Raw genomic sequence first — 26374 nt, forward strand, 5'->3', positions numbered from 1 at the left:
TAGATTTTCTCTGTGTAAAAGTTGTCGAGTGTTAAAGATTTCTTTTTCTTCTTGTTAATCTTTCTCTTCTGAACTTCTTGATTCTGGGCAGCCATTGTTAGCCCAGCAGCTTCTCAGCTTTATCCTTGCACAGAACTAGTAAGTGTATGGAGCAAAGCAATTATCCTCAAGAAAATAGGCAGAGAGGGTCTGGTTCACTGGATTGAAAGGGGAGCACACCTCATAACAAGGCTGTACCAAGGACTTCTGGCATAAGCCAACAGCAAGCTCCTGCATCCCACCTTTACTGCTCTAAGATCTAAAGCTGGGAGCATGCCAAAATCAAGACCCCAAGATCTTGCCTACTCCAATAGCTGAGCCCCATGTCCACCCCTTGAAATTCTAAGCCTTAGGGCAAACCTGTAGTGAGGCCTCAAGGCCCAGCACAATGCAGATTGTGGTGCACCTGGCCAATATAAGTCCAGAGGGAGGCCTGAAGCCCTTGCCCAAGCCTAAGGGGAGTACCAGCACAAAGTAGCTCACAGTGCTCTTAAGTCCTACAAGCTTTTAGTAGCCCCTAGGAGAGATCAATCTAGAAAACAGAATCAGGAGAGACAATTTAAGAATTACTAGACTACCTGAAAGCCATGATTTTAAAAAAAAGCCTACACATCATATTAAAATAAATTATAAAAGAAAACTGTCCTAATATTCTTTAATAAAAGGGTAAAATAGAAATTGAAAGAAGCCACCAATCACCTCCTGAAATAAATCTTCAAATAACAACTCCCAGGAATATTATAGCCAAATTCAAGAGCTCCCCGGCCACAGAGAAAATAATGCAAGCAACCAAAAAGAAACAGTTCAATTATCACCAAGTTGAAAGGAAGATTACACAGGACTTAGCAGCTTCTACAGGAAAGAATTGTAAGGCTTGGAATATGATATTCCAGAAGGCAAAGGACCTAGATTTATACCTCCCCAGCAAAACTGAGTATATTCTTTCTGAGGAAAAAATAACCACGTATACAAAAGATTTCTAAATATTGCTGCTGAAAACACCAGACCTAAAAAGAAAATTTGATGTTCAAATATAAGACTCAAAAGGTAAGCAAAAAAGAGAAAATTTAAGGGACTCAGTAAGGTCAAACTATTTATATTCCTACATGCAAATATGACATTTATAACACTTTATTAAAGCAGTTAGAAGGAGCATACATAGACCGAGGGTGTAGGAGTAAGTTGATTAAGATGGCATAATATGCAAAAAAAAACAAACAATGAAGGGTAAAACAGAACACTGTACAGAGATAAAAGGATAGGAGGAGAAAGAACAGGCTAAATTATCTCACCCAAAGAGGCACAAAAAAAAACTATTAAAGTAGAGGGGAGGATGAAAATAGTGACAGGCAATACTTAAATCTTACTCTCATTTAAATTGTTTCAAAAAAGGAGTAACAAGCATACTCATTTGAATATAAAATCCTATCATCCTACAGAGAGTAGGAGAATAATAAGCCAAGAGGAGGTAGTAAAAGGAAGGGTGAAGTGAAGGGGTGATTAAAAAAAAAACACTTAAGAGTGAAAAGGGAGAGAAAGGGAAGGATCAAAAAGGAAAAAATATGGAGGAGAATACACAATTGGCAAATAATTGTGTATAGGACTGGAATGAACTCAAAAAAAGAATGTGGAAAGTAGAGTAATAAAAACCAGAATTCTAGAAAATATTGTTTATGAGAAATACATTTGAGACAGGAAGACACACACAGAGTAAAGGTAAGGGACTGGAGTAGAATTTATTGTGCTTTTGCTGAACTAATAAAAGCAGGAGTAGCAACCATGATCTCAGACAAAGCTAAAGCAAAAACAGATCTAATTAAAAGAGATAAGGAAGGAAATTACATCTTAATAAAAGGCACCATAGACAAGTAATATCAATACTAAGCAAATAAGCACCAAATGGCATAGCCTACAAATTTTTAAAGGAGAAATTGAATGGTTAAAATTATACTAGTGGGGAACCTCAACTTTCCCTCTCAGAACTAGATAAATCTAACCAAAAAGAGAACAAAAAAGAAATGAAGAAAGTAAATGAAATTTTAGGAAAGTTAAAAATAATAGATCTCTAGAGAAAAATGAATGGGAATAAAAAGAAAAATACCTTTCTTTGAGCAGAAATGGCATATACATGAAAACTAACCATGTATTAGGGCATGAAAACTTCACAATCAAATGCAGAAAAGCAGAAACAATAAATGCATCATTTGTAGCTCCTAATACAATAAAAATTAAAATTAATAAGGGTACATGGTTAGACAAATCAAAAATCATTTGGAAATTAAATAATATAATTCTATAAAAGAGGTGTGTCAAAAGAACAAATTATAGAAACAATCAACAATTTCACTAAGTAGAATGACAATGAAGAGACAACATATCAAAATTTCAGGGATACATTGAAAGCAGTACTTAACATGTCTCTAAACACTTATATCAATAAAATACAGAAAAAGTTGATTAATGAATTGGGCATGCATCTAAAAAGACAATAAAAAGAACAAATTAAAAATCCCAAATTAAAGACAAAATTGGAAATCCTAAAAATCAAAGGAGAAATTAATAAAATTGAAAAAAGAATCATCGAATGAATAAATAAGACTAAGAGTTGGATTTATGAAAAAATGAATGATTATACAGAGCATTGGTTAATTTGATTTAAAAAAGGAAAAGAAGAAAATCAAATAACCAGTATCAAAAATGAAAGGGGATGAATTCACCAACATTAAAGAGGAAACTGAAGCAATCATTAAGTACTATTTTGCCCAATGATATGCAAATAAATCTGACAATTTAAGTGAAATGGACGAATATTTACAAAAAATATAAATTGCCCAAACTAACAAAAAAGGAAATAGAATACTTAAATAATCCCATCTCAGATAAATAAATTAAACAAGCTATAATTTTCTCTAAAAAAAAAAAAACAAACAAACAACCCAGAGCCAGATGGATTCACAAGTGAATTACATCAAACACTTAAAAGAACAATTAATCCCAATACTCCTCAGAGTATTTAGGGAAAAGTGGAAGAGGACGGGAAATTTCTGGGGGAGCCAAGATGGCAGAGTAATCCAAATCAACTCTGTGCCACTACGAGAATCCTCTCTAAGATTAAAATATCACCACAAAATGAATATAGGAGTGAAAGAACCAACAAGAAGACCACAAGGAGTGAAACAACTTTCGAGTAAAGAAAAACCCAAAAAGTAGGCAAAGAACATTTGAAGCCCTCGGTTAGAGGCTATAGTAAGGAGGGAAGAAGAAGCCATACACCCCCATACCACATATGCTGTCCCAGGTTTGGAATATAAGTCCAAGCCAACATCCATATCATGAGATCCTTCCTGGGCAAATAGTGGTCCAAGCCAACCCACACTCTGTGGAAAAGTCTGGAGTCCCAGCCCAAGGCAGTCTGGTCTGAAGTGGGATGATCCCTGTGGGCCCAGAGCAAAGCTCAGAATCCTAGTCAGGGCTTGGGATAAGGACATAGTATACACTTTGGGGTGGCTGATGGTACTAAGTACTAATATTTTTTTTTTAAATTTTTTTTTTTGTATTTTAAACCCTTAACTTATGTGTATTGACTGATAGGTGGAAGAGTGGTAAGGGTAGGCAATGGGGGTCAAGTGACTTGCCCAGGGTCACACAGCTGGGAAGTGTCTGAGGCCGGATTTGAACCTAGGACCTCCCGTCTCTAGGCCTGGCTCTCAATCCACTGAGCTACCCAGCTGCCCCCAGTACTAATATTTTTTGCCTAAAGCTCAGGGCAGAGCTACAGGACAGGGTAATCAGGGGTGTGTCTGATTGAATCAAGAATACAATGAGATAAAAAGCTTGAGCCTAAGCCTGGGGCTAGAATTCGATCAGCTCCTGGCTTGTTCAAGTTCAGAATGACATCAAAAGCTTACATCTAAGCCTGAGGCAAGTCTTTAAGCTATCAGCATCTCAATGGTCAATTGAATCAGCAGTGGGGAGGGAGCTCTCAGAACTCTCAGCCCTTAGACCATCACGTCATCCCCCAGCAAACAACAAAAAAAGCACGTGACTTTAAATAATTTTTATGGTGACAAAGAGCAAGGTACAGACACAGAAGGGGACAGTGAAAGCAAAGGAAAAAAATGGAAAGTCCAAAAGAAAAATATGGATTGGAAACAGATTCTGGAAGATCTCAAAAAAGACTACAACAATTCAATTAAGAGAGGCAGTGGAAAAGTGGGAAAGAGAAATGAAAATGACACAAGGAGAAATGAAAGTGATCCAAGAAGAAACAGGCCAATTGAAAAAAAGGGAACCAAAAACTGACAGAGGAATATCAGGCTTTAAAAATCAGAATTGACTATCTAGAAACTAATGATTTCATGAGAAACCAAAAAGAAACAAGAAAGCAGAATCAAAGTAATGAAAAAACAGAGGAAAACATTAAATATCTTATTGAAAAAAACTGACCTAGAAAATAGATCTAGGAGAGACAATTTGAGAATTATTAGACTATCTGAAAGTCATGATGAAAAAAAATTTTAGACATCACACTATAAGAAATTATCAAAGAAAATTGCTCAGAGTTCCTTGAACAAGAAAATAAAATTGAAATTGAAAGAATTCAGAGATTACTTCCAGAAACAAATCCTCAAATGACAATTTCCAGGAATGTAATAGCTAAAGTCAAGAACCACCAAGCCAAGGTGAAAATTCTTCAAGCAGTCAAAAAGAAACCACTGAAATACCATGGAGCTACAATCAGGATCACATAGGACCTAGAGGCTTCTACATTAAAGAATTGAAAGGCATGGAATATGATATTCAGAGGAAGACAAAAGATTTGGGTTTACAACCCAGTGTCATCTATCCAGCAAAACTGAGTATATTCTTTCAGGAGAAAGAATGAACATTCAATAATAAGATAAAATATTTCCAAGCACTCTTGAGGAATAAGCCAGACCTAAACAAAAAAAATGAAGTCCAAACATGAGATACAAGAGGAGTCCAAAAAGGTAAATAAGAAAGAGAAAATTTAAGAGATTCATTGAGGTCAAAATATTTATGCCTCCATGGAAAGAGGATACCTGTAATTTTCAAAAATTTCTCTTAGTATGCACTAGAAATGCTAGCTTTAACAATAAGAAAAGTAAAACAAATAGAAGGAATTAAATGAGGAAATTAAGCTATCACTTTATGCAGATGATATGATGGTATACTTAGAGAATTCCAGAGAATCGACTAAAAAACTAGTTGAAATACTTAACTTTACAAATCCACATAAATCATCAGCATTTCTACATATTACCAACAAAGCCAAGCAGCAAGAAATAGAAATAGAATTTCCATTTAAACCTACTCTAGACATTATAAAATACCTGAGAATCTACTTGCCAAGACAAACACAGGAATTACATGAACACAAATACAAAACACTTTTCACACAAATGAAGTCAAATCTAAAGAATTGGAAAAATATTAATTGTTTATGGGCAGCCTGAGCTAATAATAAATAATAAAAATGACAATTCTACTTAAATTAATTTATTTATTTAGTGCCATAGGAATCAACTAACAAAAAATATTTTATAGAACTAGAAAAAAATTATAAAATTCATCTGGGAAAAAAAAAGATCAAAGACTATCAAAGAAATTAATGAAAAAAAAAAATGAAGGAAAGTAGCCTAGCAGCGCCCAATCCCAAACTGTACTATAAAGTAGTAATCATCAAAACAATCTGGTAATGGCTAAGATATAGAATGATAGATCAACAGAATAGAATAGATATACAATAAACAGGGGTAAATGACCTTAGTCTTCCAGTATTTGATGAACCCAAAAAGCCCAGATTTGGGGATAAGACTCGCTCGCTAACAAAAACTGCTGGGAAAACTAGAAAATGGTATGGCAAAAACTAGGTATAGACCAATATCTTACATCCTACCTAGACCAAGGTCCAGTCAAAATGGGTATATGATTTAGACATAAAGGGTAAGTAAATTAGGAGAACATAGAATAGTTTACCTCTCAAATCTGTGCAGAAGGGAAGAATTTATGACTCAACAAGAAACAGAGAACACTGCAAGATGTAAAATTAATAAGTTTGATTATATTAAATTAAAATGGTTTTGTACAAACAAAACCAATGTAATGAAGACTATAAGTGAAACGACTGAGAAAAGATGTTTGTAGTAAATTTCTCTGACAAAGGTCTTTTTCTCAAATATTTAGGGAACTAAGTCAAATTTATACTTGTCAATCCCCAATCGGCAAATGGTCAAAGGATATGAACAAGTAATTTTCAGATGAAGAAATCAAAGCCATCAATAATCAGATGAAAAAAATTGTTCTAAATCCATTTTTGATTAGAGAAATGCAAACTAAAACAAATCTGACACTTCACACCTATGAGATTGGCCAATATGACAGTAAAGTGATAAATGTTGGAGGCTTGTGGCAAAATTGAAACACTAATACATTGTTGTCAAGTTGTGAACAGACTCAAACATTCTGGAGTAATTTGGAACTATACACAAAGGGCTATAAAAAACTGCATACCCTTTGATTCTGTAATACCACTACTAAGTCTGTATCTCAAAGAGATTTTTCTTTTAAAAGGGAAAGGACCTACTTGCACAAAATATGTATAGCTGTCCTTTTTGTGGTATCAAACAATTGGAAATTGAGAAGATGTCCATCAATTGTGGAATGGCTGAACAAATTGTGGTATATGATGGTGAGGGAATACTATTGTGTGATAAAAAATGATGAGCATGATGATTTTAGAAAAAGCTGGAAAGATTTACATGAACTGACACAGAGTGAAATAAGCAGAACAAGGAGAACACTGTACACAGTAACAGTAATATAGTATGATGATCAACTGTGAAAAACTTAGCTGCTCTCAGGAATACAATGATCCAGGTTAATTCTGAAGGACTTGTGACAACAATGCTATCCACCCTCCAGAGAAAGAACTGTTGGAGTCAAAATGCAGATACAAAGTTTACTATTTCTCACTTTAATTTATTTGTGCATTTACTTTGGGGTTTTGGTTTTATATGAGTTTTCTCTTATAACGATGATGTAATCATGTTTTGTGTGATAACACAAATATAATCCTGATAAGGGGGAAGGAAGGAGACAATTTGGATCTTATAATTTTGTAAAATATATATCAAAAATTATTACATTTAATTGGGAAAATAAAATACCTTTTCTGAAAGTCTGTTTTTTTCCTAACCACTGATTCTCTCTGTTCTTTTTATCATTCACCCCATTCTCTCATCTAGTTCCCTTCCTGTTTCTCTATGTCTAATTTACATTTCTATATTCAATAGAATGTGCATCAATATTCTTACCTCTTTGAACCAATTTTAATGAGAATATGGCCAAAGCATTGGAGCTCCCTCTCCATTTTCCCCTGCACAGTAAAAGCTCTTCCTTGTGCATTGGTTTTACATGAGAAAAACTTCCCCTATTTCTCCCTTTCCCTTCTCCCAGTGCTTCTATTTTTCATCTCTTCATTTAGGGGAGAGGAGAAAAGATCATTCCAATATAATCAACTCACATCCATCCTCTCCGTCTATGTAAACTCCTTTTAACTGCCCTAACAATGATAAAGTAATTAGAACTTTACATGTACTATTCTCCCATGTAGAAAAGTCCATTATTTGAATCCCTTATGATTTCTCTTTTGTTTACTTTTTGATACATCTCTTGAGACTTGTGTTTTCATGTCATATTTTCTATTCAGCTCTGGCAGTTTCATCAGGCTTGAAAGTCCTCTATTTCATTAAATATTTATTTTTTCCTCCTAAGAAATTATAATCAGGTTTACCAGGTGGTTGCTTCTTGGTTATAATCCTAACTTTTTTGCCTTCTAGAATATCATATTCTTTGCTCCTTTAACATGGAAACTGCTAAATCTTTTGTGACTATGGCTCCATAATATTGGAACTGTTTCTTTTTCTCTGCTTGAAGTATTTTTCCCTTTGACTTAAAGGCTCTAGAATTTGGCTATAATATTCTTAGGAGTCTTCATTTTGAGATCTCTTTCAGGAGCTGAATAGTAGATTCTTACCATTTCTATTTTGTCTTCTGGATTTAAGATATTGGGGAAGGTTTCTTCAATAATTTATTGAAATGTGATATGTAGGCTCTTTCTTTAATCAGAGCTTTCAGATAGTACAATAATTCTTAAATTATCTCTCTTTTATCTATTTTCCAGGTCAATCATTTTCCTGATGAGATATTTTATATTTTCTTCAATTTTTTCACTTTGTTTTTATTGATTCTTGATGTCTCATGGAGTCATTAGCCTCTCCTTGCTCAATTCTAATTTTGAAGACATAATTTTCTTGAATGAGCTTTTATACCTCCTTTTCCATCTAGCTCATTCTGCTTTTAAAGAAGTACTTTTCTTCAGTGAATTTTTGTACCTATTTTACCATTAGACTAATTCTGTTTTTTAAGACACTATTTTCTCCTATATATTTTTGTGCCTCTTTTACCAAGCTATTAATTTTCTTTTCATAATTTCCTTGCATCACTCTTATTTTCGCCCCCCCCCCCACTTTTTCCTATACCACTCTTCTGCTGGGACCTGTGGATAAAGGCAATGACCCAAGCTTTTGTTTTTTTTGCGCTGCTGTTTTCAGGATTAGTCCTGAAGGCCTACAAGTTTCTGGTGCTTCCAAAGTGGTGTGATCTGAGTAGAGATATGATCACTATGGTTCTGGGTCTGTGTACTGATCTGTACCCAGATAATACCCCTGATTCCCTGTACCTTTGTGCCCAACCCCTTGAATTCCTCTCTTCCTTGGAACTGTGACACAGAGTTGCTGATGAGGAAAAGCTATACCCAGTACCAGCAAAAAGGTCCCCTCTAATTTTGTTGTCACCAAAATCTCAAAGCCCTTAGAAACTCTGGGCTGAGAGCTCCCAAAAATGATGCTGTTGTGACTACTGTTGCTGCTTCTGTGTGCATATGTGTGTGTGTGTGTGTGTGTGTGTGTGTGTGTGTGTGCTTACTTCTTCTGCCCCAAGTTCATAAACTTCTGGCAGCCTTTTAATTTTTCTAAGGCTAGAAAAATGTGTCACCTTGGCCTTTTGTTGGCTCTGCTGCTCAAAATTTAATTTGAGGCATTATTAAAAAGTTGTTTGGAATAGAATTTTGAGTGTTTTACCTCTAATCTATCATCTTGGTTCAAAATTATCCGTATGTAATTTTTAATACTACATTTCTAAATTTAGAATGACCAGGAAAATATAACTTTTAGGAAAATACTATAATTAATGTTGTAATAGAATCAGGAACCTGTGTAGTACTAGGTGAGAAAGGCATTTTTAAGGTTCCAAATTTGACATTTTGGCTGTTGGTTTCTCAGACACTACTAGGGATGCTCGCATCAGAAAGCACCCAGACATAGAAAGGTACGTGTCTGCTTGTTGCTCTTTATGCAGGAGCTCCTAATTCTCCAGGCCAGCCTTTGATTTGACTCAAGCTGGGATCTATTGGGGCAGGTCTCATTAACATGACATTGTCATAAAGCACATCGCAGAGGAATGTTTTAGGTCCTGAGTATGTATGTGTAGAATGCCAAACTCTTTTGCCTGATATTTGAGGCCCTTCGCAATCTGGCACCTCCCTTGTTTTCCATTCCCTTTCAGGAAGATGCCTTGCTCGAAAGGAAGCACACGTTCATTACAAAACCCTAACGTGGACTATTCACTGTCCTCTATATATGACCCATGTTCTCCACTCTCTGAGCCTTTGTTCCTGACATTCTCTTGGCCTAAAACAGCCCTTTCTCCCATTCCTGGCCTGCTGAACTCCTCCTCATCCTTCAGAGCACAATACAAATGGCTCCTCCTCAAGATGTCTCCCTTGACTCTCTGTCAGTAACCACATTCCCCCTGGGGCTCCAGAGTACTTTGCCTTATACCCAATACATTTTGTCACATAATCCTGAATTCTGGTTTCTTTTGCTAGTTGTTTCCTTTTGCTAGACTTTAAGCTCTTTAAGGACAGGAGCTCTTTTTCATCTAGACTTTGTATCTTCTCTGCATAACAGGATGCTTTGCACACAAGTGAGCATTTAAATAAGTGTTCAATACATGTCCAAATATAAACACAAACTACTAAATACAACTAATGGTCTCGCTGATGCTAATTATCTCCTATTCAAGATATAACAAAGTCAACACAGAAAATACCACCAACAGGGGCAGCCAGGTGGTTCAGGGGATAGAGAGCCAGGCCTGGAGACAGGGGGACAAGGGAGCCAGGCCTCTGCTGCCGCATCCTCTGACACCCCGATGGAAATGGCCCAGGACCTTGTCTAGGGAAAGTGTGAGAGCTGACTGCTTGCCGCAGGGGGTACGTGTGTGCGTCTCTCTTCAGGGAGTCAGAGGAAACGCTCAGACTAATAATGGAGTGGCAGTTCTCAGAAGGGGAGCGTTGTTGCCTTCTGACCGGAGCATAATTCTCCCGAGGCCCCAGGTGATGAATGCATCTTTTCAAGTCAACTCTCTCATGATTCTGTGCCCATTACACAGACATCTGTAGATAAGATTCTGTGTGCCACTACAGAAGCGCCACATCACATGAATGGGACAAACAACACTCTGGTCCATTCACAAGAAGGATCTGGGGAGAGGCCCATGAGAGGGGGCATTCGAACCTCTACAATTTCATGCCAGGATCACAGATTTAATGCTGGAAGGGACCACAGAGTCAGATATGCAATTGTCTCATTTTCCTGATATTACTATGAATACCTGACACTAATGTAGACCTTTGAAGTCATATTTCTTATTTTGAGCTTCACAACAACACTCTGAAGTTAGTATTTACCCAGTCTTCATTTTTCAAATGAGGACTCAAGGCCCATGGAGAACACACAGCAAGTGAGTGAATGGCATGGCTGGGTTTTGGAGTTTTGAACGCAAGTCTTCTGACTCCAAATCTTTTCACCATAAAACACTGCCTCCCCAAATCTAATTAAGAGATAATTCTTGCAAAAAAATTTTTAGCAACTCAAACAGTGCAGAAATACAACTTTATACATACCAGACTCCAATAGTTACCCCTTCTTCTGGCTGGAGGTAGTAATTATAGGTGTGATTTAAGCCTTGTTCCTGTGGCTTTTTCAAGTCAATAAAGTAGGGAACCCTCACTGTTGGATAAAAAAAAAAAAAAAGATTAGAGTTTAATGGCTGTACACAAATACATACAAAGTAAGACTTTCAAATCATGCTTATAGCTTTAATTAATTAATTGACCATATTACTGTGAGAGAGCCCAAACACAAATTGGGTTTTTGACCAGAGAATGCTACACTAGAAAACTAGAAGAGAAATCAAAAGAAAATTAATTAGATGCCTGCAGATAATTCAACACATAATTTGAAAATACACAAGGAAATATACCTAAGAAGGCAAGCAAATCAAAGAAACACAATGTGACCCATCCCTACATCCCTGGCCCTAAGAATGATTTCCTTTGCTTTTTCCCTGCATTGAGCTTCTGTTTCATCTCCTTCCACTCCTTCAAAGCAAAACTTGTTTAAAAAGTTGTATATATCAGAGGGAAGTCCATTTAACCTCTCTGATCCTCAGTTTCCTAATCTATACTTGCTCATCACTTTTTCCAGCCCTTCTAGCTGGACTTTTGTCCCCATCACTTGACTGAAACTACTCTAAGGTTCTTACAACCTTTTAATCACTGAACTCAATAGCCTTAACTGGGCTCTAACAAGCTCCTTGCCAGCAGGGACTGTTTATCTTTTGTCTTTTCAGCCCCAGAAGCTTGCATAGTACTTGGCACACAGTAAGAGTTGAATAAATGCTTGCTAACCTGACTTCCCTGAAACAGTTTGCACCATGGACCACTCGCCTCTCTTAGCTTCAGAAACATCACACTTCCTGATTTTCCAGTTACTTTTCCTGATTTGTGTCAGATAGTCACAGCTTGGAAGAAGTGCTTCAGCGGAATTGATGACTGGAAAACTATGAGAACCACAGTTACTGAACTATCTATCTTTTGACATTCAATACATAACCTTTAAGAAAGTAAAAAAAAGCTAAATATCCAGCATGCAATTCTAGAAGGTTTTAGTGTATATTCTGATGCGTTTATCATGGGAGTTCTAAGAGTTTGGAATGTGGGTAATGATCCTGTGCTGTCAAGACTGAAATCAAGACCAAGATACTGTTGACAGATTTGTAAATTAAAGATTTGTGATATTGTAAGATGAATCAGAAACATTTATATGAAACATATCACTGGTGTGAGGCAGTTTGATAAAGAATATTAACAATAATAACTGTATTAATGACTTTATCCTTCTGAGAAACAAGAGAACTGTTATTTAATATTGTAATTTTTAAAACACTTATCTTCTTTCCAAGGAAGAAGAGCAGTAGGGGCTAGGCAAATGACTTGTCCAGGGTCCCATAACTAGAAGTGTCTTGGATCTGGTTTGGGGTCAAATTTGAATCCAAGACCTCCCATTTTTAGGCCTTGCTCTCAATCCACTGAGCCATTTAACCATCTCCCCTAGAATTTGTTCTTCTCTAAATAATAATTTAAGTGAGTTTTTTCCATATCTTTAATAGAATTGTGTGAAACATCAATGATATTACCTTTTATTAACTGATTATTTTTAGATGATAATGACTTGCTACTGTTGTATCTATAATGTTTTCTGAAAACTTGCTAATGGCATTCTTCTGAATTACTTTTTATGTGCACCTCAAACATCATTGTATTTTGTCCATGTTAATTTGTTTTACTAAACATTCTCAAATGATGTAACTGAAACTCAGAAATATGAAATGACTTATGTCTAAAGGCACACAGGAACAAAGAGTGAACTATGCTGTTTTCTGACTTTACATTTTATCACTGACCTCGCTCCTGAGCTCCGGACCTTATATATCAAACTACCCAAATGACCTTCACCCCTGAATATCCCACAGGCACTGCAAATGCATTATGTTTAAAACCAAATATGTTATATTTGCCCCCATATTTGTTCTGTTCATTCATTATTTCTAGTCATGGCACTACTTTCATCCCGTCTCCAGAAACTTTGGTTTCATCGTTGATATTTCTCTTTCTCTGACTTACCATATATAATTAGTAACTCAAACTGTTCCATTGCCATAAAGGGAAAAAAATCACTTGGAATCTAAAAATCATACCTATCGAATCTTATAACAAACCTACACAACCTAAAAAGATTCTGAAAGGAGGTATCCAGAGCAAAAAGACAAAGCCTGAAGGCTATCTACGTCAGAGGATTTTTCAATATAAGTCAACAGTGTATAGAAGATTGGCTCAAAAAGGGGTAAATATGACCTTTGATTGTATTGAGAAAGGAATGGCATTCAGAATAAGCAAGAAGATAGGATCCGGTCCTCAGACATACCTGAGGACAACTGGCTACAGCACAGGATTCAGTTCTGGGCTTGTTGTTGGAAGATAAACTGAAGAGAACACATAAGAGGATAACCAGAATGGTGAAAAGACTCAAGAGCAGATTAGGTGAGGATCGATTAATGTAACTGGGGATTTTTAGCCTCGAAAAAGAGAAGCCTTAACAGGGGACACAATAGTTATCTGCAAATATCTGATGAGCCCTGAGGACTGCTTCAACTCAGAGTAATGGATAAAATGGATCAGTTAGAGCTGTCCAAAAGTAAAAAGGGCAGTTGCTCCACCAGGTACTGGGCTTACCCCCACTAAGAAGAAACTGAATAACTTCTTCGTCTGTGATCTCATGAAGTAATTCTTGTTTGAAGAATCAAGATTGGTGGAATAGATTTGGGGTAAGTGACCTCAGTAAGACAGTGGGACAAAAATCCACTATTTGACAAAAAATGCTGGGAAAATTAGAAAACAATATGGGAGAGATTAGGTTTAGATCAACATTTCATACCCTATACACCAAGATAAATTCAGAATGGGTGAATGAATTGAATATAAAGAAGGGAACTATAAGAAAATTAGGTGAACACAGAATAGTATACTTGTCAGATTTCTGGGAAAGGAAAGATTTTAAAACCAAGCAAGTTAGAAAAAATTAAAAAATGTAAAATAAATAATTTTGATTACATTAAATTAAAAAGGTTTTGTACAAACAAAAACAATGCAACCAAAATCAGAAGGGAAACAACAAACTGGGAAAAAAATCTTTGTACAGAAAACTCTGACAGAGGTCTAATTACTCAAATATACAAGGAGCTAAATCAATTGTATAAAAAAATAAAGCCATTCCCCACTCGATAAATGGGCAAGGGTCTTGAATAGGCAATTTTCAGATAAAGAAATCAAAACTATCAATAAGCATATGAGAAAGTGTTCTCTAATAATTAGAGAAATGCAAATCAAAACAACTCTGAGGTATCACCTCACACCTAGCAGATTGCCTAATATGACGGCAAAGGAAAGTAATAAATGTTGGAGGGGATGTGGCAAAATTGGGACATTAATGCATTGCTGGTGGAGTTGTGAATTGAACCAACCATTCTGGATGGCAATTTTGAACTATGCTCAAAGAGCTTTAAAAGACTGTCTGCCTTTTGATCCAGCCTTAACACTGCTTGGTTTATACCCCAAAGAGATAATAAGGAAAAAGACATGTACAAAAATATTTATAGCCTCGCTCTTTGTGGTGGCAAAAAACTGGAAAACGAGAGTATGCCCTTTAATTGGGGAATGGCTGAACAAATTGTGGTATATGCTGGTGATGCAATACTATTGTGCTCAAAGAAATAATAAACTGGAGGAATTCCATGTGAACTGGAAAGACCTCCAGGAATTGATGCAGAGTGAAAGGAGCAGAGCCAGAAGAACATTGTACACAGAGACTGATACACTGTGGTACAATCAAATGTAATAGATTTCTGTACTAGCAGCAATGCAGTGACCCAGGACAATTCTGAGGGATTTATGGAAAAGAAAGCTACCCACATTCAGAGGAAGAACTATAGGAGAGGAAACGCAGAAGAAAAACAACTGCTTGAACACATGGGTTGATGCAGACTTGATTGGGGATGTAGACTCTAAACGACCACACCAATGCAATTATCAATAATATGGAAATAAGTTTTGATTGATGACACATGTTAAAACCAGTGGAAATGCACATCAGCTATGGGGGTGGTGGTGGTGAAAGGGGGTGAAGGGGAAAGTAAGAACATGAATCATGTAACCATGGAAAATTTTTCTAAAAAATAAAATTTAAAATGTAAAAAAAACAAAAACAAAAACAAAAACAAAACAAAGAATAAAGATTGAACTAGATAGCCCATGAAGACCTTCCTAATTCAGATTCTGTGACCTCAGATCTAGTATTCTTTCCACTAACACAATAAGATGTCAATCTTACCTAAAAAAGAGCGGATTCAAATTATTTCTTTAATTTCTAAGACATATTTCCTATTCTAGGAATCAAATCTATACTGAAGTGGTATACTTGCAACAAATTTACATTATAGCATGTGAGCTACACTAAAGAAAAAATAGCCTAGAAATCCAGGACAGAAGTGTCTGCAGGGCAAACATGTTAATTTTTGCCTTTGACATACCTAGACAAAAGCATGCTATATCTAACACTTTTGAAAGTATGAAACAATTAGAATAAAAGGAAGAAAAAGACAGGTTTAATTGACTATGATGGGAATTTCTAAAAATGAACCATATCCCCTGGAAACTTGTTAGATGTACTCCAAAATGTTTCAGAAGAGAGGCTAAACTCTTAATTGCCTCTGAAGAGATTTCAACAGGGCAATCTGAATGACTTTTGTTTTGGGAAGATCATAATTTATTGGCATACTACAAGATTTCATTCTGAGAAAAGGATTAAAAATAATACAAGCAAGTTGTCATGGCATTCTAAGGATAATGATACTGTATTCTTTTTATTTGCTTGTGATTATCCTGTACACTGATTTATATTGGCTCCTAAGCAGAGATTTTAAAAGTTAGCCCCAGCTGACCCAAAAATAAATTTTTGACAAGTCTTTATGATGATGATGATGATGATGATGATGATAGTTAACAGGTACATATTGCCTGGGGTAGCTATGTGGCATAGTGGATAGAGTGTTAGACCTAAAGTCAAGAAGACTCATCTTCCCAAGTTCCAAACTGGCTTCAGCTACCTACTAGCCATGTGACCCCTAGGCAAGTCATTTTATTCTGTGTCTCAGTTTTCTCATCTGTAAAATGAGCTGGAGAAAGAAATGGCAAACCATTCCAGAATCTTTGCCAAGAAAACCCCAAATGGGGCCATGAAGTCAGACAATTGAAAAACAACTAAATAACAAGATATATTGTCTATGATGTGCCAGGTACAGGTACTCTGCTTAGCACTTTACAAACATTATCTCGGAGAAAACAGATTATGTGGCAAGATTATTCAAATGTGTGATATGTTTATTCTAATATCCCACAAAAGCAGAAAGACTTTCTAAAGGGAAACTCCATTTTTAGAGAAACAAAAGAAGTTTGATAATCACAGTTTCAGTAGAAAATCACTTTTTGATACTTTATTTCAAAATACATCAGGAGTCATACACTCTTTGACTAGAACCTGAAAATAGGTCATCTTAAGAGGCAACTAGTTGTCACAGTGGATAGAACATTGGGCTTTAGTCAAGAAAAGTTGAGCCTTTAAATTTAGCCTTAGACACTTATTAATTGTGTTACTCCAGACAAGTCCTATAATTTCAACTGTAAAATGAGGATAATAATAATATCAACTTCCCAAGGCAGTTGCAAGGATCAAGTGAAATATTTGGAAGAAGCCTTAAGTAGGTTCTTATAAATACTTGTTTTCTTCCTTCATGTATAAGCTAATCCTTTGATCATAAGGTAAAAAGTGACTTTCCAATTAAATTTTTTTAAATATCCAAAGTACAAGACAGTAAATATGCTTCTATATCATGCATACTAAGATTTTTTATAAATTTTCATTTAAGTTTAAATAACCATAATTACTTAATTGGAAAAGAATTGTCAAAAAAAAAGGTGACTAGCACTTTGTGACTAAAGCAGTCAGAAAAATCGCCAGAAGTCAAAGAAAAGAAAATGAATTAAAAAATTTTATAAATGTATCAAAACTTCTTAATATAATTTATCCTTAAAGGATTAATTTTAGAAGGTTCAACAAATTAATCCAAACACAGCTTTCTACACTAAAGATAAATTTTAGGCATGAAAAAGCCAAGTTATATACCCAGTAGATAGTCTTATATAATTTTCAAAATTTAGTTCCTATTTGGATGATCTTTGATTTTAGAACAGAACAGATCCAGCCACTGTATCATGGAGAAGCTCTACAAAAAAAAATACTCTAAAGAAAATGGATCAAAGCACAAGCAAAGCAATTCATTAAATGTATTTAACAGCTTCTAGTTAGAACTGAAGGGAGTAAGATTAGCCAGGATGACTCAAAGTTTGGCAGCTGAAAGTCCAAAGGATACAGACAGGAATCTGTATGTGTGAATGAGAGTGAGACTGTGAGAAAGAGAGACAGAGAGAGAGAGAGACAGAGAGAGAGAGACAGAGAGAGAGAGAGAGAGAGACAGAGAGAGAGAGAGAGAGAGACAGACAGACAGACAGACAGACAGACAGACAGAGAGAGAGACAGAGAGAGAGAGAGAGAGAGAGAGAGAGAGAGAGAGAGAGAGAGAGAAAAGACAGAGATAGAGAATTATGTCAAATACATGCTTTCTAAGGTCTCTTCCAAGTCTATGATCTTTTCTTAATTACAACTGAACTGGGGTTTCTCTGTCTCTCTGTCTCTCTCTCTCACATACACACACACATATCCATACACACAGTACACCATGATGACTCCTCAGTATTGCAGGTAGGCAGCCTAATACCTCTCTCTCACACTTTCCTTTGGAATCCTTTAAATACTGAGCTAGTTCTGGCAATGTGTGCATCTACCTCATCAACTACATGGATATCCCTGGAAAACATACTGCCAAAGTAAGTAAATGTATCCACAGTATTCAAAATTTGTCCATTTACTGTAACTGATGGTTCCCCACGTGGGTGATGCCATGCTTGTTGGTAGAGAATCTGTTTTCTTCATATTAATTGTCAGGCTAAAATCTACACAAGTGTTAGAGAATCAATCCATATTCTGTTGCATCTCAGTCTCAGAGTACACAGTCATCTCAGTCTCAGAGTACAGTCATCTGCAAACAAAAAGTAGTACATCAATTGTCCTTCCACTATATGCTTGGCTTGTAGCCTTTTCAAGTTAAGTAATTTATTGTCAATGCAGTAGTTGACTTTGATGCTGTTTTCACTGAAGGCATCCAACAGCATCTCTGAAAATATCATGCTAAAAAGCATGAGAGGAGCAAGTACACCTCTCTGCTTCACTCCTTGGTAACTAGGAAAGCAGTCCTTTATCCAGAACCTGTATAAGCATGCCATCATGGAGCTGTTGTACAATATTGATAAACTTCTCCAAACAACCAAATTTTGTCATAATCTTCCATACGCCCTCCTGACTGACAGTATCCAAGGTCTTGGCCAGATTGATAAATATTGCATACAGACCCCTATTCTACTCTTGGCATTTCTCCAGGAGCTGTCAGCCTTCAAATACTATAAAGATACTTCCTTGTTCCTTCCTGAAGCCACACTGGCTCTCAGCTAGGACACCATCTTCCAGGTGAAGCATCAGGCTATTAAGGAGGACTGGCAAAAATTTTGCTAACAATGACTAAGAGAGAGATACCCTTTGATTGTTACAAGACAACCTATTTCCTCTTCCTTTATAGAGGTGGATAATGGAGGCATCCTTGATCTCCTAGGGCAGGGATGGTGAAACTTTTAGAGGGGCAGATGATGTCCTCAGGGATGCATGGAGGTGGGAAAGGGAGGGGCCCAGCCCTGCATCCCCTCTGCCTTTCTAGTAACAAACTCTGGTGAATTCTGTGCTGAGGCGATGGCAGGCTCTGAGTGCCCCCTCTAGCATGTGTACCATAGGTTTGCCACCATGGCTCTAGGGGATAATCTCCTCTTGCCATATTACCCAGATACACTAATACTTTGTTGGCAGAACTATGAAATGGTATAGCCATTTAATAAAGCAATTTGGAAATATGCAAATAAAGTGATTAAGATGTCCATATTCTTTGAACCAGACTCCATTACTATGTTTATGCTCCAAGGAAGCTACAGATAAGAAGAAAGTTGTCATATATAAGAAAATATTTATAGCATTACTTCCTATAATAGCAAAGACCTGTAAACAAAACAGATACCTATCACCTGAGGAATGACTAAACGAATTGTGGTATATGAATCCAAGAATTATTTCTGTGATGTAAGAAATTATACATGTGATGAATATAGAGAAGTATGGGAAAATCTACATGAATTGTTGAATAAAGTGTGCAGAGCTAAGAAATCAATCTACACAATAACTACAATAATGTGAATGGAAAGAACAACAATAAGCCAAAAAAAAATTAAAGTGAAAATAACAACATTGTAAAGGTAAGCATGACTTAAATGAAAAAGATAAGACTTTTTCAGACTCTGTCAACATACTGTGTAAATGGAATTAGCTCATCCCCATTCATAGTTAAAACTCTAACCACCAGAGATAATGTCATTCCCACCTCCCTTAGTCTATTTTAATTATGGAATCAATCTGAATTATTGATTCCTGGTGACCACACCTTAAAATATATACATAACATCTAAGTTTTCCCTCTTACAATACTGATCACTTTTTCTGATTTATTTTTCCTCTTAAAAATGTTATTTGTTACAACACCCATTCCTACTGAAAACACTAGAAAGTAGAGGAATAAAAGGGCCTTTCCTAAAAATAATAAATGGTATATATCTAAAATCATCAACAAGGATCATATGCAATGGGGATAAATTAGAAGCCTTCCCAATAAGAAAAAGAGTGAAACAAGGATGTCAATTGTCACCGCTATTATTTAACATTGTACTGGAAACACTAGCAGTAGCAATTAGAGAAGAAAAATAAATTGAAGGTATTAAAATAGGCAATGAGGAGACCAAGCTATCACTCTTTGAAGATGATATGATGGTCTACTTAAAGAATCCTAGAGAATCAACTAAAAAGTTAATGGAAATAATCAACAACTTTAGCAAAGTTGCAGGATATAAAATAAACGCACATAAGTCATCAGTATTTCTATGTATTTCCTATAAGAACTATAAGAAAGTTCACTTAGAAGAACAAAAGACCAAGAATATCAAGAGAAATAATGAAAAAAAAACCATGAAGGAAGGTGGCCTAGCAGTACCAGATCTTAAACTGAACTATAAAGCAGTGGTCATCAAAACAATATGGTACTGGTGAAGAGACAGAAGGGAGGATCAGTGGAATAGACTAGGGGTAAATAACCTCAGCAAGATAGTCTACAATAAACCCAAAGAACCCAGCTTTTGGGAAAAAAAAAGCACTATTTGACAAAAAATGCAGGGAAAATTGGGAAACGATATGGGAGAGATTGGGTCTATATCAACATCTCACACCCTATACACCAAGATAAACTCAGAATGGGTGAATGACTTGAATATAAAGAAGGAAACTATAAGAAAACTAGGTGAACACAGAATAGTATACTTGTCAGATCTCTGGGAAAGGAAAGATTTTAAAACCAAGCAAGAGTTAGAAAAAATTGAAAAATGTAAAATAAATAATTTTGATTACATTAAATTAAAAAGGTTTTGGGGGGCAGCTGGGTAGCTCAGTGGATTGAGAGCTAGGCCTAGAGACAGGAGGTCCTAGGTTCAAATCCGGCCTCAGACACTTCCCAGCTGTGTGACCCTGGGCAAGTCACTTGACCCCCATTGCCTACCCTTACCACTCTTCCACCTATAAGTCAATACACAGAAGTTAAGGGTTTAAAAAAAAAAAAAAAGGTTTTGTACAAACAAAAACAATGTAACCAAAATCAGAAGGAAAACAACAAACTGGGAAAAAATCTTTGTAACAAAAAACTCTGACAGAGGTCTAATTACTCAAATATACAAGGAACTAAATCAATTGTATAAAAAATAAAGCCATTCCCCAATCGATAAATGGGCAAGGGTCTTGAATAGGCAATTTTCAGATAAAGAAATCAAAACTATCAATAAGCATATGAGAAAGTGTTCTCTAATAATTAGAGAAATGCAAATTAAAACAACTCTGAGGTATCACCTCACACCTAGCAGATTGCCTAATATGACGGCAAAGGAAAGTAATAAATGCTGGAGGGGATGTGGCAAAATTGGGACATTAATGCATTGCTGGTAGAGTTGTGAACTGATCCAACCATTCTGGAAGGCAATTTGGAACTATGCTCAAAGGGCTACAAAAGATTGCCTGCCCTTTGATCCAGCCATACCATTGCTGGGTTTGTACCCCCAAAGAGATCATAGATAAACAGCCTTGTACGAAAATATTTATAGCCGCGTTTTTTGTGGTGGCAAAAAACTGGAAAATGAGGGTATGTCCTTCAATTGGAGAACAGCTGAACAAATTGTGGTATATGCTGGTGATGGAATACTATTGTGCTCAAAGGAATAATTAATTGGAGGAATCCCAGGTGAACTGGAAAGACCTCCAGGAATTGATGCAGAGTGAAAGGAGCAGAGCCAGAAGAACTTTATACACAGAGACTGATACACTAGGGTAAAATCGAATGTAATGGACTTCTGTACCAGCAACAATGCAATGACCCAGGACAGTTCTGAGGGATTTATGGTAAAGATGCTCCCCACATTCAGAGGAAGAACTACAGGAGTGGAAACACAGAAGAAAAACAACTGCTTGAACACATGGGTTGAGGAGGACATGATTGGAGATGTAGACTCCAAATAACCACACCAATGCAACTATCAATAATATGGAAATAAGTTTTGATTGATGACACATGTTAAAACCAGTGGAAATGCACATCGGCTATGGTGGTGGTGGTGAAAGGGGGTAAAGGGGAAAGTAAGAACATGAATCATGTAACCATGGAAAATTTTTCTAAAAAATAAAATATTTAAACATTAAAAAAAATGAAAGGAGTAAATGTCCATTATCACCACTATCATTCAATATTGTATTAGAAGTGCTAGCTATAGCAGTTAAGAAAAAGCAGAAAAATTAAAATAGGCCATGAGGAAAGAAAACTATCACTCTTTGCAGATGAGATGATGGTTTACTTAAAGAACTCTAGAGAATGAACTAAAAAACTAGTTGAAATAATTAACAACTTAAAGTTGCAGGTTATAAAATAAACACACATAAATCACCAGGAATTCTATTTTCTACAAAACCCAGCAGGAAGAGACAGAGAAATCTCATTTAAAATAACTGCAGACAACACAGAATATTTGGGAATCTATTGCCAAGACAAATCCAGGAATTATATGAGTACAATTATAAAATGCTTCTCATACAAATAATGACAGGTATAAACAACTGGAGAAATACTAATTCCTCATGGGTAGGCCAAGCAAAATAAAAATGCCAATTCTACCTAAGGTAATTTACTTATTCAATGTCGTACCAATCCAATTACCAAGAATTATTTTAAAGAACTAGAAAAAAATAGTAACAAAATTCATCAGCAACAACAAAAGGTCAAGAATATAAAGGGAATCAATGAAAAAAGTGAAGAAAGTGGCCTAATAGTTACAGATTTCAAATTCTATTCCAAAGCAGTAATCATCAAACCAGGAAGCTAGGTGGTACAGCAAATAAAGTGCTGGGCCTGAAGTCAGGAAGATTCATCATCCTAAAATCAAATCTGGCCTCAGGTAAATCTTGTCTAGCCAAGTCAATGAACCTTGTTTGCCTCAGTTTCTTCATCTATAAAATGAGCTGGAGAAAGAAATGGAAAACACTTTATTATCTTTGCCAAAAACCTCAAATAGGATCACAAAGAGCCTTGGATACAACTAAAAATGACTGAATAACAACAAATCTTCAAAATAATCTTGTACTGGCTAAGAAATAAGAGTGGTGGATCAGTAGAACAGATTAGGTACACAACATACAGTGGTATATGACCATATTAATCTATTATTTGATAAACTCAAAGATCCAAGATTTGGGGTTTAAGAACTCAATATTTGACAAAAATTGCCAGAAAAACTGGAAAAGCATTTGACACAAACTAGGCACAGACCAACTCAAATTATATGAGAAAATTGGATCAAAATGGATTAATGATTTAGATATAGTAGGTGATGTCATAAGTAAATTAGGGAAACAGGAATAAATATTCCTGTCAGATGTAGCCGATAAAAGAAGAGTTTACAGTCAAATGAGACAGACAAGATCTTGGGAAGTAAAATAGATAATTTTGATTACATGAAATTAAAAAAGCTTTTGCACAAACAAAATTAATAAGATAAAAAACAGAAGGAAAATAAGAAACTAGGAAAAATATTTTACAGCAAGTTTCTCTGACAAAGGCTTCATTTTTCAAATATATATGAAGTTGAGTCAATTTATAAAAATAAGTTATTCTCCAATTGATAAATGGTAAAGAAGCATAATAAGCAGTTTTCAGAAGATTAAATAAAAGTTATCAATAGTCACTTGAAAAAATGCTCTAATCACTACTGATTAAGGAAATGCAAATCAAAACAATTCTGATATACCACCTCACACCTATCAGAATGGCTGAAAGGAAAATGATAAATGCTAGAAGGGATGTGGAGAATTTGAAACACTACTGTACTGTTGGTGGAATTGTGCAGTAGTCCAACCATTCTGAAGAATAATTTATAACAAAGCCTAAAGAGCTATAAAACTGAGACCCACAAATGCCACTACTAAGTCTATATTCCCCAAAGATTAAAAAAAAAAAAAACAGGGGAAAGGACCTATTTGTACAAAAATATTTATAGCAACTTTGTGGTGGCAAAGAATCAGAATTGATGGGGTGGCCATCAGTTGGGGTATGGCTGAATAATTTGTGGTATACAATTGTCGTGGAATACTACTGTACTATAAAAAAATTATATACAAGATGGTTTCAGAAAAATCTTCAAAGATATATATATATATATATAAACTGATGCAAAATGAAGTGAGCAGAACCTGACAAACACTAACATTTTGTAATGATGATCAGTTGTGAAAGGTTTAGCTACTCTAATCAATACAATGATCGAAGTAATTCCAAAGTACCCATGAAGAAAAGTACTATCAACCACCAGAGAGAATTGGTGAATGAATTAGGAGCACAGAGAAGCAAATGCTTTACACTTTTTCTTGCTTTTTTTTAATAATATGGCTGAATAAAAATTGATGCACACTTAAAAATTTTTTTCTTTGAGATTTTTTGTCTATATTTTCTTTAATAACATAGCTAATAGGGAAATGTGTTTTGCATGACTTCAATATAAATAATCAATACCAAATTGCTTGTATTCAAGGAATGGGAAGGAAAGGGGAGAATATGAAACTGAAATTTTTAAAAAAATTGTTAAAATCTCTTTTTCCTGTAAATGAGAAAATATTTAATGAAATAAAAATGTTAAAAGTTGTCATTTAGGATAGCTCTGAGGGAAAAAGAAGATAACACAGATAATATGATGATGGAATAAACATAAGACATCAGTAAAAACATAAAAAAATACAAAAAGTACACAAAGAAAATCCTTCAAGTAATGAGGCAAAAATTTTTTAAGTAAATAAATATATTTTCTACCAAAAAGAAAGGGGAATTCTATTTTTGATTTCAGTAACTATAAGTTCTTTAAAGAATCAAGAAACTCTAAATTGGTACCTAAAGCTGGATTTTCCACTTATTTTAAAATGTGATTAAAATATTTTTTCCTATTAAAAGATTTGCCATTATTGATATAAAAACAATTGATGACAACAGCTAATAGATAAAGATACCCATTAATTTAATGACTGAGAAAACTAGGACCCAGAGGATTAAATGGCTCGCTCAAATCACTCAGGTAGTAAACTTTATTCAAGCCCAGACCCTCTTACTACTACTCAAGAACTTTTTTCTTAACCTCACCATGTTGCCTTTATTTTTTTAATCTCTTTTTTATTTCATTTTATTTTTTTACACATTGATACAATTTTTAATGATAATTTTCTGGCATTTTATAATCCATGTTCTCTCCTCACTCTTCCCCCTCCCCAAGATGGCAGGTAATATATGTTGTACATGTATTATCATACAATACAATATTTCCATGTTCATCATGTTGTAAAAGAAGACATATCACTTACACTGGAGAAAAATTCATTAAAAAAAATAAAGTGAAGAATGTTATGCTTCACCATGTTGTCTTTTAAATTTTTTTTTAAACCCTTACTTTCCATCTTACAATTATTTCTATGTATTGGTTCCAAGGCAGAAGAGCAGTAAGGGCTAGGTAGGCAACAGGGAGTAAATGATTTGCCCAGAGTCATAGAGCTAGGAAAGTGTCTAAGGTCAAATTTGAACCTAAGACTAATCTAAAGACCTAACTCTCTATTCACTGAGCCACCTAGCTGCAGTGATGTTGTTTGTCAAAATAATCTTATGGCATAAAGCAGTGGTTCCCAAACTTTTTGGTCCACCGCCCTCTTTCCAGAAAAAATATTACTTAGCCCCCTGGAAATTAAATTTTTTTTTTAATTTTAATAGCAATTAATAGGAAAGATAAATGCACCTGTGGCCATCACCTCTTCCCCTGAATCACTGCAGCACCCACCAGGGGGCAATAGTGCCCACTTTGGGAATCAATGGTATAAAGGGAAAAAATCTAGTAGATAAACAGTTAAGAGTGGCAGAATTTCTCTCTTTCCTTTGCACAAAAATGGTTTATTATAAACTTAATATTGAATAAATACAACGAATGGCAGTTGCTTTATATTTACATTTTAATTAACATTTTCCCACGAATTATTATTACTTTTCAGTCATTGCCTCTAAGTTTCTATCAGATTTTTATCTGTTAATTCTCATTTATTTTTCCTCTTACTTGGTAGTTATGAGTATACTCAATTCTAGTTCTACATTTTTTACTTTGCATCATTCCTCATAAAAGACTTTTCTGATTTCTATACATTTCTTCTACTTTTCATTCTTTATCATATTATATCCATTTATACTAATACATAGTGCATATTATATATTATATAATATACTAACAACTAATGTTGCAATTTAACAATTTCTCTAGTGTTGCTTCTAGTTTTTAAAATTATAAATAATGTTAGAAAAGCTTTGAACAGATAATCTTTTATGCATGTGTGTTTGCTTTTGAAAACTTAAAAGTTTTAAAGAAGTGGAATTATTGGGTCAGAATTCAAATTTTCTGTTATTTTTACAGCATACT

General features: G+C 35.2%; 1 protein-coding gene across 1 annotated transcript in view; it reads right to left on the reverse strand.

Annotated features, from left to right (window-relative positions):
* The window catches only part of ABHD12 (abhydrolase domain containing 12, lysophospholipase), a 151588-nt gene that overhangs the window by 50127 nt on the left and 75087 nt on the right, over positions 1–26374 (reverse strand). The window contains exon 3 of the mRNA XM_044663443.1: positions 11090–11195. Within this exon, the coding sequence (XP_044519378.1) occupies positions 11090–11195 (106 nt within the window). The remainder of the gene's footprint in view (positions 1–11089; positions 11196–26374) is intronic.

Source organism: Gracilinanus agilis, chromosome 2 (assembly GCF_016433145.1).
Source record: "Gracilinanus agilis isolate LMUSP501 chromosome 2, AgileGrace, whole genome shotgun sequence".
Classification (NCBI taxonomy): domain Eukaryota; kingdom Metazoa; phylum Chordata; class Mammalia; order Didelphimorphia; family Didelphidae; genus Gracilinanus; species Gracilinanus agilis.